The sequence below is a fragment of the Pristiophorus japonicus genome, chromosome 4 (assembly GCF_044704955.1).
Source record: "Pristiophorus japonicus isolate sPriJap1 chromosome 4, sPriJap1.hap1, whole genome shotgun sequence".
NCBI lineage: Eukaryota > Metazoa > Chordata > Chondrichthyes > Pristiophoridae > Pristiophorus > Pristiophorus japonicus.
In genome coordinates this window covers 130,541,233-130,554,143 of record NC_091980.1, presented here as the reverse complement: position 1 = coordinate 130,554,143, position 12,911 = coordinate 130,541,233, and the positions used below count along the sequence as shown (strand labels likewise).

Sequence of the window (12,911 nt, the reverse complement as noted above, 5' to 3'; positions counted from 1 at the left end):
GGCCATTCGGCCCATCGTGCCTGTGCAGGCACTTTGGAAGGGCGATCCAATTCGTCCCACTCCTCAGCTCCTTCCCCATAGCCCTGCAACTTTTGTCAAGTGTATATGCAATTCCCTCTTCAAAGTTACTGTTGAATCTGATTCCACCGCCCTTTCAGGCAACGCGTTCCGGATCACAACAACTCGCTGCGTTAAAATAATCGTCCTCATCTCTCCCCTCTGGTCATTGACCTTCGTGCTGGTGTATCCCAGAGATCCAAAGCCGTGACGTCTGATTTCAGTGCAGAAGTGGTTCAGTCCTGGATGAGCTGATGAGAGGTGTTCCCTTGGATTAAAACTCTGCTTTAGATGGGGCAGAGAGTGCGGCAGTGATTCAGATCCAGAGCCACCAATCACACCACAGGCACTACCCTTTCGGGGGAGATGCCACCAATGAGCACAGTTGACCAACCTGAATCAAACATGAGTCTGTACAACAATCCCTCAGTACTGCCCTTCAGACAGTGTGGCAATCCCTTAGTGCTGCTCCTCCGACAGTGAAGAATCCTGTGAGTATTGTCCCTCTGACAGTGCGGCGCTCCCTCAGTCCTGCCCCTCTGACAGTGCGGCGCTCCCTCAGTCCTGCCCTTCTGACAGTGCGGCACTCCCTCAGTGCTGCCACTCTGACAGTGCGGCACTCCCTCAGTACTGCCCCTCTGACAGTGCGGCATTCACTCAGTACTGTGTGTGTCTGTGTGTGTGTGCGCGTGTGTGGAGGCAGGGTCATTGAATACATTTAAGGTGGAGATAGATAGATTTTTGAACAATAGCGGAGTCAAGGGTAATGGGGAACAGGCAGGAAAGTATTGAGACCAAGATCAGACCAGTCATGATTTTACTGAATGGCGGAACAGGCTCGAGGTGCCAAATTGCATAGCATGTTATTATGTAAACCTCTCTGCCTCCTTTAAGACACTAAAATGTACCTGTGGTCTCACTGCCTTATGTGGCTGAACAAACGTGAACATTTTCACTTGTTGTATTACAGCGTTGCAACGCTAGATTGAAATGCATGAATAGAATTTGCAAGATATACTCTTATGTCTTAATGCTTGGGAGTCACAAGACACCAGAGGGCGCCGCGGTCGGAGATCATCGGGCTGGACACACGTGGCATGTGTGCTTGATCATCTGTATTTAAGCTGGGTGTCTTTGTCACACTGGCACTCTTGGGCTGGAATAAAGATGGATGATGTTGCACCTGAGTGAGTTTACAGGAACCAGATTTTTGAGTCGTTACATATACGTACAATTGAAATTAGATCTTCAACATGTCTGAATACCTATCGTAGATTGGGTATTGTACAATGAGAAGGGGTTAATTAATAGTCTTTTTGTGCGGGGTCCTTTAGGGAAGAATGATCATAACATAATTGAATTCTTTATGAAGATTGAAAGTGAATTTGTCCAATCCAAAACTAGGTCCTAAATCTAAACAGAGGAAACTATGAATGTATGAGGAATGGCTATGATAGATTGGGAAGAGTCATTAAAAGGCATGATGGTGGATAGTCAATGGCTAACATTTAAGTAACGAATGCATGAATTGCAACAATTATACATTCCTTTCTGCTGCAAAAACACAAAAGGAAAAGTGGCCCAACCATGGTTTACACAAGAATATAAGGATAGTATTAGATCCAAAGAGGAGTCATACAAAGTTGCCAGAACAAGTAGCAATCCTGAGGATTGGGAGCAATTTAGTATTCAGCAAAAAAGGACCAAGAGATTGTTTAAGAGGAGGAAAATAGTGTGAGACTAAACTTGCAAGGATCATAAAAACCGACTGTAAAAGTTTCTCCCAGTCTGTAAAAAGAAAAAGATTAGTGAAGACAAATGTAGGTCCTTTTCAGTCACAAATGGGATAATTTATAATGGGGAACAAGGAAATGGCAGAACAATTAAATACTTTGGTTCTGTCTTTACAGAAGAGGACACAAATAACATCACAGAAATGCTAGGGAACTAAGGATCTCGTGAGCAAGAGAAATTAAAGGTAATGATTATTAGTCAGAAAATAGTGCTGGAGAAACTAATGGGACTGAAAGCTGATAAATCCCCAGGGCCTGATAATCTGCATCCCAGAGGAATAAAAGTGGTAGCCATGGAAATAGTGGTTGCATTGGTTATCATCGTCCAAATTTCTACAGATTATGGAACAGTTGCCGCAGAATGGAGGGTGGCAAATGTAACCCCACAATTTTAAAAAGGAAGGAGAAAGAAAACAGGTAACTGCAGCCCGGTTAGCCTAACATTAGTAGAATGTGATAAAGGGACACTTAGAAACTATCAACGAGATTAGACAAAGTCAATATGGATTTATGAAAAGAAAATTGTGTTTGACAAACCTACTGGAGTTTTTTTTCGAGACTGTAACTGAGATTAGATAAGGGAGAACCGGTGGATGTCGTGTATTTGGATTTTCAGAAGGCCTTTGATAAAGTCCCACAAGCGGTTAGTGTGCAAAATTAAAGCACATGGGATTGGGGGTAATATACTATGGATTGAAAATTGGTTAATTGATAGAAAACACAGTCGGAATAAACAGGTCTTTTCCTGGGTGGTGAGTCGTGACTAGTGGGATACCACAGGGATCGGTGCTTGGGCCTCAACTAATCACATTTCTAAATAGATTTGGAGGAGGAAACCAAATTTAATATTCACAATTTTTCCACAGTACAGGAGCAAGAATGTCTTACTACAATTATACATGGCTTTGGTGAAACTACACCTGGTGTATTGTGTACAGTTTTGGATCTCCTTAAGAGCGCAGCGAAGTTCCACCAGACTGATTCCTTGGATGGAAAGATTGTTGTTTGACAAGAGAATAGCGTGACCAGGCCTGTATTCACCAGAAGAGTGAAAGGGGATCTTATTAAATCATAAAATTCAGACTGGTTTGGAGAGATTGGATGTGGGGAGGAAGTAGCCCTTTGCTGGGAAGTTGAGAATAAAAAGGCACAGGCTCAGAATATGCTGTAGGAAATTTAGCGCAAAGATAATAAATATGTTTTCACTCAGGATGGGGAAACTGGGGAACTATTGACTACAGAAGGCAGTGGAGCCCAATTGCTGAATATATTTAAGGATATGAGATATCTTGATACAAAAGGCATCAAGGGCTATGGGGTAAAAGCATGAACATGGTGGTGGTAAAGGATTAGTTATGATCATATTTAATGGTGGTGCAGTCTTTACAGAACCAAAATGGACAACGACTGCTCTTATGTTTTTATGAATATAACTGTCAATATATTGAAATTACCCCAGCAACGAGCAAAATGATAGGACTATTAACACTGGTAGAAGGGACGAGAACCAGCAGACACAAATTTAAGACAATTGGCAGAAGAACCACAGCTGACATGAGGATAAACTTTTATGCAATGAGTGGTTAATATCTGGATTGCACTGTCCGAGAGGGTGGTGAAGACATTTTCAATCATAGGATTTAACAAGTACATGAAGGAAAAACATTGCAGGGCAACAGGGAAAATGCAAGGGAGTAGGACGAGCTGAAGTGCTCTTGGAGAGCCAGCTGAGTGGTTACAGCACAGGAGGCCAATGTATGATTATTGCATAGCCTAGTGCAATACTTGTGCTGCAAATAAGTTACAGTAAATGGAAAATAAGCAACCACTAATTGCAAGGAGACAAAACCCAGTCCAATATTGAACAGTTTATTTATAGTTGATTACATTTCACATCAAGAGCCCAGGTCTCAGCCTGTACAAAGCCATCATTCTATGTAGGACAGAGTCTCACACATATTGTATAAACAAGAGTACTGATCAGAAGCATCAGTCACTCTCCCCCAAGGTGTGCTTGTCAAACAGGTACTCTCCCAGGCCATTCTCAGGGGCTCCCAGTCTCTTCAGGTTGGTGATGTGATCTCCAAGCTTCTTGATCATCTTCACTTGTTCATCCAAGTAGTGGGTCTCCAGGAAGTCACACAACTGAAGGAGAAACAGAAAGGAGTTATGGCCAGTAGCAGATATCAAGGAACATTGGAGCTTACTGCTTGAGAGTTGGGATTTTAGTCCTCTTGGACTCGAGGATAGTCAAGTGGTGCAATTGAAATTGATGGAATTACTGCATCATTTAGATGAAAACATTCTTTACAAAAATGTTCTGGGAATCAGACACTTACAAAATCTTCCCTGAAATAGACCCAACACAAAGCTATTGGGTAGATATCTTTTTAAATTAAGTTCAAGGAAAGCAACTTAACCAAAAGCCCACATTGAAGCATTGGGAAACTTACATGAGGGTCAGTGCTCCCAGTGGAGTGTTTGTGCAGATCCAGCAGACTCTGGTTCACATTCTTCTCCATCTGCAGAGCTCTCTGCATGGCCTCCAGACCATTGCTCCACTCATCCTGCTCTGGTTTCTGAAGAGGAAAGTCAGATTAAACTAAGTTATTTTTTGTCTTTAGATGCTCTGATAATGACTCCATGAGGCAATGTATTGTACTTTAACTGTAGTGACCTTAGTTCATTTAATGTGTCATATCTTACATTATTATATATAACTGTATCCTAACATACTATACATGACTGATAAGATATGACCTGTAACCACCAGCATACCTTACCACCAGGTGTGCACTTGCAAAAGACAGGTATACAAGGACAGGTCTCAGGCAAGTGCAGCATTCCAGAGCTGTGAAATAAAGGTACAGGTCCAGAGTGACCTTGACTTCACTACATGCTTTGTGAGAATCTGTACTGAGGGGACAGGACTTTAGTGGCGACAAGTTACGGGATTACAGAATGGCAAACAACGGATCAGATGAAAAGTACAATGCTGGAGACAATTGGGAGGGATTTATAGAAAGGCTCCAGCAAAGCTTTGTAACAAAAGACTGGTTAGGAGACAACAAAGCAGACAAGAGAAGAGCTCATCTCTTGACCAGCTGTGGCTTGAAAACATACGCTTTAATGAAGGATCTGCTGGCACCCAAGTCATTTGAAGAATTGAGCACACTGGTAAGAGACGACCTGAAGCTGGCGAGCAGCCGACACATGGCCAGACACAGGTTCTACAACTACAGACGCTGTGTGGGCCAGAGCAGACCCAACTTTGTGGCAGAACTTGAGGTTGGCTAGTCTGGGAGTTCTCCGATGAACTGAGGAGAGAAATGCTGAGAGACTTTTCATTGAAGGAATAGGCCAAGCAGGCATATTCCAAAAGCTCAGAGACCAAGAACTTGACCTTAGAGGCAGCAGCACTGGTTGCAGACATTCTTGGTGGGAGAAGAAGAAACAAGGTTGATTTACAATGCAGGTATGACAACTAACAAAATATCAGAACAAGTAGTTCACAGCATCAAACAAGCTGCTCCCCCACAGACCAAACTGGGAGAACAGGCTCTCGACAGCAGGCAGTGGTACCAGAAGCCATCAAGGGCCACAGAAAAGGACATTCACACATCAACCCACAATGCGAGCAATCAACTACAAACTGAGAGAAGCTCGAGAGATCAGCCAGACACAGCTCATTCTTTGGGAACAATGGAAGCGGTCTGTGCTGGAGGTGTGGGGGTGGGGACTCATCAAGGGGGTGTCAATTTCTGCAGGCTGTTTGCAGGAACTGTGAATATACAGGGCATTTCGCCCACCTATGCAAAAAACAGCTCGGCTGGTATACAAATCGGATGGGTCGGAAAGCGGACCAGAAGACGGTGGGGACAGTGTCCGGGACACCGATGTACAGCGGGTCAACATGATCAATGGCCGCTGCTCCTACAACAGGACACCACCTATAAATGATGAGGGTACGACTCAATGGGATACCCATCAACATGGAGCGAGTCAATCTCTCATGGGCCCTCAACAATTTGAACAACTGTGGCCGCATAAAAGGCATATCAAAACTCAAGGGTCGACACCAAACTAAAGACCTATACCAAAGAAATCGTACTAGTCCTCAGCAGCGCCATGCTCTCTGTCACACACAAAGGGACAGTGAACAGACATCCCCTGTGGATTGTCCCCAGAGACCCCCCAGCACTGCTGGGGAGAAGCTGGCTGGCAAAACTAAGCTGAAAATGGGATGATGTCCATGCTATGTCATTAGAGGGACAGACCTCCTGTTCAACAGTTATAAAGCAATTTGAACATCTTTCAGCCAGGTGTGGGCACTTTCAAAGGGGCCAAAGTCAAAATCTACATCACAGGATGCTCAACCGGTCCATCACAAGGCCAGAGCTGTACCCTGTGTGATGAGGGAAAAGATTGAACACGAACTAGACAGGCTTCTGCAGGAAGGCATTATATCACCTGTGGAATTTAGCGTCTGGGCAAGTCCCATCGTCCCAGTCATGAAGTCTGATGGATCTGTACGAATCTGGGGACTACAAATCTACCATAAACAGAGTCTCCCTACAGGACTAGTACCCACTGCCCAGAGTGGAGGACTTATTTGCCACATTGGCTGCAGGTAAACTTCTCAAAACTAGAGCTCACATCTGTATATATGATGCAAGAATTGACCAAAGAATCCAAGCTACTCGCCATCAACTAACAGAGGCCTTTTCATGTACAATCGACGCCCATTCAGTATCAGGTCGGCAGCTGCCATATTCCAGTGCAACATGGAGTCTACTCAAATCCATCCCGGGGACGGTTGTATTGCAAGACGACATACTCATCACGGGCAGGGACACCGACTCCCATCTCCATAATTTGGAGGAAGTACGAAAGCGGTTGGATCAGGTCTGCCTATGAGTCAAGAAATCAAAGTGCCTGTTTCTCGCACCAGTGGTTGAATTTTTGGGCAGAAGGTTTGCCACTGATGGAATCTGCCCAACAGTGTCCAAAACAGAAGCAATTCGCCTGGCACCCAGGCCCCAGAACTGCACGCCTTTCTCAGGCTACTCAATTATTTTGGGAACTTTATGCAGAACTTGAGCACGCTGCTGGAGCTTCTCCATGTGCTACTCAGGAAGGGGTGTGATTGGTTTTGGGGGTGGCAGGGATGCACCTTCAATAAAGGCACACAACCTTCTGTGTTCCAACAGTGTTTTGAGTCTTTGATCCATTTAAAAAGCTAGTTCTCACATGCGATGAGTCAGCGTATGGGGTCGGGTGCATTTTGCAACATGTCAATAGTGCGGGCAAATTACAACCCATAGCTTATGCCTCCAGGTCACTTTCGCGTGCGGAGCGCGGGTACAGAATGGTAGAGAAGGAGGCGCTCGCGTGTGTGTACAGTGTCAAAAAGATGCACTATACCTTTTCGGAGCCAAGTTAGTGTTAGAAACCGACCACAAGCCCCTCACATCCAAGAGCAAGGCAATAAACGCTAACGCCCCAGTGAGAATTCAACAGTGGGCACTCATGCTGGCGTCCTACGACTATACCATAAGGCACACAGACAACTGTGCCGACGTGATCAGCAGGCTACCCCTGGTGACCACGGAAGGGTCTGATGACTAGGACGAAGATAGTCATGGCAATCAATGCCTTGGAATCCACAGGTTGGCCAATGACGGCTCGCCAAATCAGAGCCTGGACGGCCAGCGACCCCACGCTATCCTTCGTAAAAAGATGTGTCCTAACTGGTGACTGGCTCGCGATGACTGCCCCGAGGAATTAAACCCTTTCACAGGCGCATGCATGAGCTATCACTACAAGCAGACTGCCTGATGTGGGGCAGCCGAGTAGACATGCCTCTGCGAGGCAGAGAGGCATTTGTCTGGGAGCTCCACTGCGAGCACCCGGGGATCATTATGAAGGCCATAGCCAGATCCCACATCTGGTGGCCTGGTGTTGACGCGGACTTGGAGCTCTGCGTACGAAGGTGCACCATTTGTGCCCAGCTCAGCAATGCCCCCAGGGAGGGTCTCCTGAGCCCCTGGGCCCTGGCCTACCAAACTGTGGTCGCGGGTGCACATCGACTATGCAGGCCCATTCATGGCCAAAATGTTCCTCGTAGTTGTAGATGCATTTTCAAAAAGTGGATAGAGTGCACTATTTTTAACACGTGCACAACCTCCACCACTGGAGAACCTTGCAACTACGTTTGCAATGCACGGAATCCCTGACATATTGGTCAGTGACAATGGTCCGTGCTTCACCAGCACAGAATTCCAAGATTTTTTAATTGACCATGGCATAAATCACATCAAGCCGGCCTCCAACAGACAGGTGGAGAGAGCAGTGCAAATCATTAAACAAGGCATGCTTAAAATACAAGGTCGCATGCTACAGGATCACCTGTCGCGACTGCTGCTGGCATACAGATCTCGTCCGCACTCATTGACTGGGATCCCCCTGTGCAACTGTTGATGTTAAAGACTTTAAAAACAAGGAACTCATTAATCCTCCCAGACATGCATGAAATCGTTGAGGCAAAGCGCCATAAGCTGATTGAGTAGCATGACAGAAATTCGAGGGGGAGATGGAATGAGATAGGGGACAAAGTGTTTGTACTAAACTATGGCAGGGGTCCCAAATGGCTTGCAGGGACAGTAACGGGCAAGGAAGGAAACAGGCTACTGGTAGTACAAATGGACAATGGCAAAACCTGCCAGAGGCATGTAGGCCAAGTCAAAATTAGATTTACCAACAACACTGTGGAACCAGAGGGGCAGACTACAATGTGGAACTCGCATCACAACTGATGGACAGATGGAGAGAACAACCTGAGGAAAGGGCAATCGCAACAGACAGCCCAGGCAAGATACCAGCAACCACACCCAAAGAAAAACAGACACCAAGGCAAACAACTGAACCACAACTCAGACGCTCCATGCTAGAGCACAGACCACCTGAGACTGAACCTATAAAGACAACAAGACCTTGGGGGGAGGGTGAATATATATAACATACTATACATGACGAATAAGATTGACCTGTAACCACCAGCATACCTTACCACCAGTGATGCACTTGCAAGAGACAGGTATACAAGGACAGGTCTCAGGCAAGTGCAGCATTCCAGAGCTTGAAATAAAGGTGTAGGTCCCGAGTGACCTTGACTTCACTACATGCCTCATGTGAATCTGTACTGAGGGGACAGGACTTTATTTAATGGAACTCGAGGTGGTGAGGATCACACCTGGTGACCTGCCTTCTGTACTGCGCCTGGCACACCTGTACAGGTAACCTGCAAGTCTGACTGCAGTGCCCTCTGGTGGCACATATGTAATAGTACAAACAGTAAAAACACATTTGTAAATAGGACAGTATTGAAGGAAATTAGGGATGAAAAAATGAAATCAGAAGTTTAGGTTACCATGAACCAATATGTTAGAATATTGAATTACTGCATTAAGTCAACTAACTGTGTCAAATTTATGAGGTGAACAGCATAGATGTATTTGAGGGGAAGCTAAATAAGTACATGAGGGAAAAAGGATTAGAACGACATGTTGCTGGATAAAGCAAGGTGGGAGGACGACATCTGGAGCCTGATCACCAGCATGGACCAGTTTGTCCAAATTGCTGGTTCCTGTGGAATTGGAACCAACTCCTTTACAATGTATTGTGAACAATCAGTCTAAGGGGAACCAAACAGAAGGGCCCTCGTTTATGGAGCCAAACCTTGATGTCTGCCAAGATGATCCGTCCTCCACGCCGATTCTGGAATTCCATCAGTTTCTCAGCATGCTCACGTTCCTCCTGTGACTGCTCCTTGAAGAACTCAGCAAAGTGACGCAGGGCAACATCATCCCGGTCAAAGTAGAAGGACTGCAGAGGGATCAGAAGAGTAGTTGATTATTGCAAAGCAGACCCATCAGCATGGGCACTGTACATGAAGCCAAACTCATTTTTCTTGCTTCAAGAGCTCAGTCTCACTGAACTTGTATGTATATTTATGGAAACTAGAACCTACTCAATTAACCTGGTAAATACATTGGATAATCTCAGCTCCAGCCATAGGGAAACCTAACCTGAGAAATATGAACAGGAGTAGACCACACAGCTCAGAGCCTGTTCGACCATTTAAGATTATGGCTGATCTGATCATGGACTCATCCCCACATAACCCCTTAGCATTTAAGAAACTGTATTACAGTCTTAAATTTATTCAATGTCTCAGCTTTCCACAGCTCAGGCAGTGAATTCCACAGATTGACAACGCTCAAGATATTTCAGTTCTAAATGGGCAGCCCCTTATTTTAAGATCATGCCCTCTAGTTGTAGTTTCCCCATCAGTGGAAACATCCTCTCTATCCACCCAGTCAAGCCCCCTCAATCTTATACACTTCAATAAGTTCACCTCATTCTTCTGAATTCCAAATGAGTAGAGGCACCCACCACACCCCACCCACCTCCGCTCCTGCTGTACTGCGGCACTTTGCAATCTTGCTCTATTTCAATAAACATTTGCTCTTTGATTCTTGTTCTGCTAAAGTGCATGACCTCACTTTCCTACAGTCAAATTTTTGCCCACTCACTTAGCCTGCCTATGTCCTTCTGCAGAAGTGTGTTCTCCTCACACATTACTGATACAAAGTTGGGAGGAACAAACTAGGCGACGTAACCGACTTGGAAGGAGGGACAGAATGTAATATAGATTGTAAATAGTTGGGGTCCCAGCACTGATCCTTGCGGCACTCTACTAGATCCTGGTTGCCAACCAGAGAATGAACCATTTATCCTGACTCGGTTCTTTAGCCAATCCTCTATCAATGCTAATATATTACCCCCAAAGCCTGTGAACTTTCATCTTGTGCCGTAATCTTTTGTGGCACCTTCTCAAATACCTTCTGGAGGTCCAAATACAAAACAGCCACTGGTTCACTTTCATCCACCCTGTTCATTACATCCTCAAAGAATTCCAGCAAATTTGTCAAACACGACTTCCCCTCACAAATCCATGCCGACTCTGCCTGATCAAATTTTGCTTTTCCAAATGTCCCTGCGATGTTAATAATGGACTCCAACATTTTCCCTATCAGATATTAGGCTAACTGGTCAAAAGTTTCTTTTATTTCAAAAAAAAAGGAAGGGGCATTACATTTGCAGCTTTCCAATCTGCTGGGACCTCCCCAGAATCCAGGTAATTTTGGTAAATTATAACCAATACATCCACAATCCCCGCTTCTCAAGGCCCGAGGATGCAAGCCATCAGGACATAATTGAGCCCAATTATCTTACTGAGTACTACTTCCTCAGGTGATTGTTATTGCATTAAGTACCTCCCTCAATAGCCCCTTGACTATCCACCATTGGAATGTTATTGTCTTCTACTGTCAAAACAGATACAAGATATTTGTTCAGATTTTCTGCCATCTCTATGTTGCCCATTACTAATTCCCCATTCTCATCCACTTACGTGATTTAGAAAAATTTGCAGGCTATGGAAACAGTTGTATCGCTCCACCCAACATTCAGCAAGGCACAATGGACTGAATGGCCTCCTGTGCTGCATCACTCATGATCACCAATTCAGCTTTGATTGAACATGCTTAAAACTGGAACCTGAATCTTGGCACCCAATATTCATTGTAGCTCTGGAAATTAGGTGAAGGAATTGCCACAAGATTTATACCCTGGTCACCAGTAGCATGCTCCAATAATAATTGTTTATTAACCCAAATACATTTTGTACAGGCTAGTTGAGAGGCAGTAAAAGCAACTGCCTAAACTAGATCTAGTCCCAATGCAGAATTCATATCATATATGAAAGAAGAAAAACTAACCGAGTTTTACTGGCTGCATTCATGCCAAGGAACTAAAACTACCACAAGCAGCATTAATTTGACAGTCTACACAAATCAAAGCATTGTAGAGGAGAACCAGAGACCACAGAATAAAAGTTATGAGAACCCCTCAGAATTTGAGGGTGCTTGGTGAAGGTCACAGGGGTTAAGGGAGAGTCCACTGAGCACAGACAATTGATTAACTATCTGCTTTATGATTGCAAAAAGTTAGAGGAAAGATAGAAGGATACAAACTGGTACTTAAACTTAGTGGCGAGAAATACTAGGAACAGGAGGAAAGCAGAAACATTTGTAACACTTTCTTCCCATCCTCCCCGTGGAGGTGAGGGATGGCTGAGAAAGAAAGTAAGTGTTTCAGATTTCCACCACACTGGTGGGAAAGAATACTTCCTGACATCCCTCCGAAATGGCCTAGATTTATTTTTATGACATCACCCATTGAACCAGCAAGGTAAGGAAAATCCATGCAGTGATTTACAATGAGGATACAAATTCTGAATTCCTTGCATTGTGTACAGAATGTATTCCAAATAAACTTCATCAAGCTCAAGATCCCAGGAAAAAAAATCAAAATAATCAGATGATACAGCTGCTGCAAGAAACAAAGAGAATTTGTTAATAAATACAAATTAAGATAAATTGGATCATATTATAGCTTTAAAGTGAACTCACTGCATAGATTCAGGGCTGGGGGCAGGTGGGCAGAAAGAGAGAAATAGGTGGGCTGGGTACAACACAGGATTTCATAAATTCACATTACATAGTCTCCATTGTAAAGTGGCAAAAAATACAAAACTCACCATAGAGAGATAAACATAGGAGGAACAGAGCTCCATGTTGATCTGCTTGTTGACAGCATCCTCACAGTCCTTGTGGTAATTCTGACGCACTTGAGAAGCCATCTTAATATTTTATTTTTCCAAAGTAAAAACTTTTTAGAAGTACAAAGATAACATTTCACTAATATCAAACTCCAATATTTATACTGAGGGATAATCCAGGGTGTGGCACTCTTGATGATGAGTGACAGTCATCAATACCCAATCAGAAGTTGCATCTTCTCAGAGCACCAATCAAGTAAAGGGAGGAGGGAGATGGACTCCCAGAGCCAATCAGATCTTCGAAGAATGAGCATCATTGGCTGACATCTCAATGAGGATCTCAATTGTCCGAACTTTCCTCAAACACAGTTTAAATA

At 44.3% G+C, this 12,911-nt stretch overlaps 1 protein-coding gene across 1 annotated transcript; it reads right to left on the bottom strand.

Annotated features, from left to right (window-relative positions):
• Positions 1–3,839: 3,839 nt before the first annotated feature.
• Positions 3,840–12,615, bottom strand: LOC139262595 (ferritin, higher subunit-like). Its single transcript, XM_070877752.1, has 4 exons — positions 12,514–12,615; positions 9,588–9,734; positions 4,304–4,429; positions 3,840–3,995 (listed from the first exon to the last, which is right to left on the bottom strand). Exons 1-4 carry the CDS (start codon positions 12,613–12,615, stop codon positions 3,840–3,842), a joined length of 531 nt encoding a protein of 176 aa, XP_070733853.1.
• Positions 12,616–12,911: the final 296 nt, after the last annotated feature.